The 5,876-nt window shown below is 41.0% G+C and overlaps 1 protein-coding gene across 1 annotated transcript in view; it reads left to right on the top strand.

Moving 5' to 3' along the window:
- The first annotated feature begins 2,734 nt into the window (after positions 1-2,734).
- KAT2B (K(lysine) acetyltransferase 2B) overlaps positions 2,735-5,876 on the top strand; it is a 126,740-nt gene continuing 123,598 nt past the window's right edge. Inside the window, exons 1-2 of the mRNA XM_011933775.1 lie at positions 2,735-2,845; positions 4,306-4,407. Coding sequence (XP_011789165.1) covers positions 2,735-2,845; positions 4,306-4,407 — 213 coding nt within the window. The remainder of the gene's footprint in view (positions 2,846-4,305; positions 4,408-5,876) is intronic.

Genomic DNA, 5,876 nt, shown 5'->3' on the forward strand with positions numbered 1-5,876 from the left:
TTTCACCTCCTACAGATTAAGGCCTTCCCTGAGTAGAAGACTAGCTGAGTAGTGGTTTAGATCCTTTCGGAAAGAACTGCTGAAAGATGTGTTTAGCAAGAAAAAAAACCAATGTAGAGTGAAGGAGATATTGAGCATGGGAATCGTTAAAATATATTGGAAATGTTAATGATCTATTGATTGCATGTTTTGGGCTGAATTGTGTCCCTCCAAAATTCATCTACTGAAGTTCTAATCCCTACTACTTCAGAATGTGACTGTATTTTGAGACTGTCTTTAAAGAGGTAGTTAAGGATAAATGAGGTCATGAGGATGGGCCCTAATCCCATATGACTAGCATTCCTAGAAGAAGAGATGAGAACACAGAAACACACAGAGAGAAGATCACGTGAAAACACTGGAGGAAAACCACCGTCCACAAGCCAAGGACAGAGGCCTCAGAAGAAACCAATCTTGCTGTCACCTTGATCTTGGGTTTTTAGCCTCCAGAATTCTGAAGAAATAAACTTCTGTGTTTAAGCCACCCAATCTGTGGTACTTTCTTATGGAAGCCCTAGCAAACTTATATACTGTGGTAAAATCAGAAGTCGGTTTGTGTCATAAAAATGTAGATAAAAAAGTATAAACAATAACAAGAAAGATGGGAGCATTTGGTGAGTGCTTATATACTAATATCTTGTTTGATTTTTAACTGTGTAGGATAAACACACGTCCTTTCCTAGAACATGATACCTTGGCAGAGTCGAGTAGTTATGAGAGATGACAACCCACAAAGCCTCAAATGTCTTCATCTAGCCTTTTACAGTGAAAGTTCACTTGATCCTTCTCCACGGGTTTATTTTGCAAACATCAAAAAACATGACCAAAGATACACTTCCATACATATTTACTTCTGGGGTGGGCAGGGAATTGGGAAATGAGATAAAGAAAGGTATAAAAGAGCAGTCTTTAATTATATATTTATTATATATATTTATGGAAAATGAAAACATTAAAAACCTGGTTAGTGAATATACAAATATATCACTTTATTTTTCAATGTATTTGAAATATTTTATGACAATATAACATTGTTGTGGTTTTGAAGGGATATCATGTTACTATACTAAACAGTTGTCATTTTTCTTTGTTTTTCTTACCCAAAGCATTTGCTGATGTATAGCACCTATTTCATACATTGGAACACACTGCTCTGTGCTTTGATTTTAGACTTAAAAGGTCAGTGGCTGTGTGCTCAGCCAATCAGGCGTTAGGGTTAAGAAATGGAAGCCTTTTACAGAAAAGGCTTCCCTTATAAGGGGACCCTGAATTAGAAAACCTGTTCTGAGAAAGATTTTTTTCCTAATTTGTGAAACTATATGTATGAATGTTTTTATACATTTAGGGAATTAGAATCCCTCAGGTTTATTTTAAACAATTATCCGGCACTAACAGGAATATAATTTACGATGTTCTTATCATTCCAAAAAATCAAGGTCATATCAAAGTTTGGTTCTTTGGAAATGTGATTTTCTTACATAATTTTCAAGGTGCTTGAAACAGTAAATTCTCATGTACTGCTTTTGAAAAGTAGAAAGTTTAGAGAGCTGACTTCATTTCTTTTACTTATATTGTACTTTCATTGTAAATGATAAGTAAACTGGTGAAACAAGTATGTGTTAATATTTAAAACAGAAAGCAATAGAAAAAACCCCTCTGTCTTTACAAGGGCAAGGCTTAGCCAAATATACTTAGGTCTATTCATATTAATAATAGAAGATTGTTACTAAGAATAACTAACAACAAAAATAAATAAGGTTGGGTAGTGCAGTGGCTCATGGCTGTAATCCCAACACTTTGGGAGACCCAGGCAGGAAAATTGCCGAGGCCAGGAGTGAGAGACCAGTCTGGGCAACATATTGAGACCTTGTCTCTAATAAAAATTGGAAAAAAAAAAATAGCCGAGTGTGGTGGCACATGCCTGTAGTCCCAGTCACTTGTGAAGCTCAGGTAGGAGGATTACTTGAGCCCAGGAGGTGGAGGCTGCAGTGTGCCTTGATCATAACACAGCACTTCAGGTTGGGTGACAGAGCTAGACCCTGCCTCAAAAATAAAAAAAAAAGTTGAATAAAATAGCACTAATGGGGCTGGGCATGGTGGCTCACGCCTGAATTCGCAACACTTTGGGAGGCCGAGGTGGGTGAATCATGAGGTTGGGAGTTCGAGACCAGCCTGGCCAACATGGTGAAATCCTGTCTCTACTAAAAATATAAAAAATTATCTGGGTGTGATGGTGGGCACCTGTAATTCCAGCTACTCAGGAGGCTGAGGCAGGAGAATCACTTGAACCCAGGAGGTGGAGGTTGCAGCGAGCCGAGATAGCGCCACTGCACTCCAGCCTGGGCAAAAGAGCGAGACTCCGTCTCAAAAAAAAAAAAAGAGCACTAATGGTATTTGGGGCATGGTTAAGATTCACACTGGAAATGATGATTTAATTCATAAATGCTTGAAAACTAGGGAAGGGGATTTTATGTTTCCCCATCCTAAGATTCATTTTATTATTATTTTCAATACTTTTTTCCTAGGAGGATTTATTTCATTTAATTTAAAATAAATGTTCAGTAATTATAGCCACTTCCCTCAGAGGAAGGTTGGCCCAAGGGGCCCCACTGAGACATTGATCTCACGTCTCTTTATTTCACACTCATATCCAACTGCTGTTTCTAAAAGCAGGTGGCTGGGAAGAATGTCAGTCATGGGCCATGCGCTGGGTCAAACCTGCACTTTGACCTTTGACCACTTGATCTGTACCCTTAGCATCTGTGCCTTTACTGGGGACAATTTCAATCCATCTGTGGGATTCAGGGTTAGTGGTACATTACAGAAGTTGTGTAGCCTTAGTAGGAAGGAATATGGCAAGAAACTCTGCTAGATGATATAACAGTAGATGGCCACAATAGATATAACAATAGATGGCCACACTTCCTTTCTTAGGAAGGCATCTTGGAGCAAGGAATACCAGATGAATAGGGCTAGCCATGCTGTTTGGTGGAGGGTATCCACATAGTACAGCAAATGCAAAGGCCCTGAGGTAGGAAAGCGTTTCCTGAGTTTGGCTGAAGTATACTGCAGCACCAGGGAGAATGGGAAGGGGTGGACCTTGTCAACTTCTTGTTATATAATATCATGTTGTGAAGTTGAAATTTTATTTTATTGCTATGCACCTTTTCAAATCTTTTCATTACTTTTGAATTTCCCATGCCTTTATTGAACATATACAAAATTGTGCTTATATGTCAATGTCAGTTTGTTTTTAACATAACCGCTGCACTGAGATTTATTCAACAGTGTTTCTTACAGATCTATGTTATTATATTTTTATAAAGGTCATTCTGTATAACAGCTATAAAATATTCTATTGTGTGAATATACCACAAGTAACCTCCAGTGGTCAGCCTGCCTCTACTATGCCCACTCTCCAGGCTTTTATTTCCTGAATGTAGCTTCTATACCTCAGTAAGTGGTAAACACTTTGTAAATGAAAACATTGCCTTTTATTTTCTTGGTAGTCATTTCTTAAAAGTACTGTGTGCACAGAAAGAGCATACTGAATGCTTACAACAACCTAGTTATGGAAAAGCAATAAGCCTCCTGAATCCTTTGCCCTTGAAATTTCCTTGCCTGGTGCTCATAACACACTTTGAATAGGTCTTGAAACTGCGGGCCTTCAGCCTAAGGCAGTATGTCATCTGGGTACTCTGAGCAGGGAAATAATGAAAAATAATGTTCAGTTAATGGCACAAGCCATTCGCCACACAGACAGTGATGGTTTTCAGAGTGGATTGAAAGGAGAATGGCTACTTCTGCTTCAAAACATCCTGGAAATTGTCTGCCTCCTGAATTCTGAGGGACGCTTGGGAGGAGGAGGTGATAGGTGCCTTAATGTTAAATCTGGGTTCCCTCCCCTAATATGTTACTGTGAAAATTTTCAAACATATAGAAAAGTTGAAAGAATTGCGCAGTGTGCCCATTACCTAGACTCTACTATTATATGGTCCCCTATTTGCTTTATTGTATCTCTGTTCATCCACCCTTTACCCATGCATGGAGGCATCCATACGTCTTATTTTTGATGCATCTCAAAGTACAAACAGCACCATTAAATAGAGTTCAATGCTTGTAATTCTTTTCTTTTTTTTTTAAATTTTGAGGTAACATTTACATCCAGTGAAATGTACAAATCTCAAGTGGACCATTCCATCAGTTTGACAAACGCCTACAAGGTGGAACCCAAGCTCTTATTAGTATCTGTTAAATCCATGTTAGAGTTTGATCAGAGAAGCACAGCCTTTAAGACTCTCACCCTGCTTTGAGGAGAATGGCAAAAACCTTCGAAACATCTCAGCAGAGTCGGAGAGAGTAACACTGGTAACGTGAAGCACGTCAAGCTAAGAAAGGAAGCACTGAAGTTAATTGTCCTGAACGGAACTTGATAAGAATCTGCCATTTCATCCCCTCAAGACTGCACTCAAGTTGGGAGAGAATATTGCCTTTTGCCCTGTCTAAACTAATATCACTGTTTAGATCTACAAAGTCCCCCACCTTCCCATGTTTATATATTACCCTGTATTACAAGTCAAAATAACACAGAGAATCTGGAAAAAGGAGAAGGGGAATGTTTCCAACGAAAAGCACACCCCTTAAGGCGTCTGGCCTGAGAGATATATAGCATGTATAAAATCTGATAATAAGCACATCATGACCTACATTGCATATAACAAAAAGTAGGGCACCTCTGAAGGGTCCTGAGAAACAGCCCTGGACTTTTAAAACCTGTTTTAGGAAGGCGATCAAGCGTACGCCACTTTCAAACGCAGCACTGACATGTATGCTCCACAGTCATCAACAGAGAAAACAACAGTTTTCAACAAGAGTTGAAAACACTGAGTTGAGGGTTTTTTGCTTTTTTTTTTTTTTAAGTTTGAGGCCAAAATCGGTATTTATTCTTTTGAATGATGCTTATGTCTTTTTCCTGGTTAATATGCACGCTGGTGGTACAATTTTGAAAACTACGTAACGTGATAGAACCACCACCCAGAAACGAATCCTGTTAACAAACTTTTTGTATTCAAACTTTTCCCACTGCACATAGTTTTAATTTTGACAATGCTTTTAGACAGTCGTTCTTTTAGCAACCAGCACTTTCAAACAAAAATTACAGGGAATAGTAAGTTTTTTCCCCTCTTCTGGCATATCTGACCCACAAATTGCTATAGGAAGAAAGTGTTAATTATATTAAAACATAGTTTGACAGAAAGTATTTAAAAAGAGAAAGGGAAAACATCACGCTTTTATTTTGGTGAATTAGCAACAAAGAAAAGGATTAGCATGGACGGGTACTTTTCAAAAATATTTTTTTTTTTCCTCTGGCTCCCGCTAGGGTGGAGGAAGTTGTCTCTGCTCAGAGACAGGGTGGAAGAGAGTGGAAGGACAAATGACTGAGAGGCGGCCCCCTCCTACTGGTGCGGGCGTGCGGGGGTCGGATGGGGGGCCGCGGAGGGGGGAGGTGGCCAGCAGGTGCCTGGGCGCCAGTCCCCTACCCCCACCCTCACCCACACCCAGGGATTGGCCTCGCCCCCTGGCGGGCGAGCAGTAGGTGTCGAGGCACTGGGGTGGGGGGTGCAAACCCCGCGGGCAGCGGAAAAGAGGCCGTGGGGAGCCTCCCGGCCCCGGCACACACTGCGAGGCTGGCACCCGCCCGCACGCACACCCAGTCCGCAGCCCCGAGGAACATGTCCGCAGCCAGGGCGCGGAGCAGAGTCCCGGGCAGGATAACCAAGGGAGGGCGTGTGCTGTGGCGGCGGTGGCGGCGGCAGCGGAGCCGCTAGTCCCCTCCC

This window comes from Colobus angolensis, unplaced genomic scaffold (genome assembly GCF_000951035.1).
Source record: "Colobus angolensis palliatus isolate OR3802 unplaced genomic scaffold, Cang.pa_1.0 Scaffold129, whole genome shotgun sequence".
In the NCBI taxonomy this organism is placed as follows: Eukaryota; Metazoa; Chordata; class Mammalia; order Primates; family Cercopithecidae; genus Colobus; species Colobus angolensis.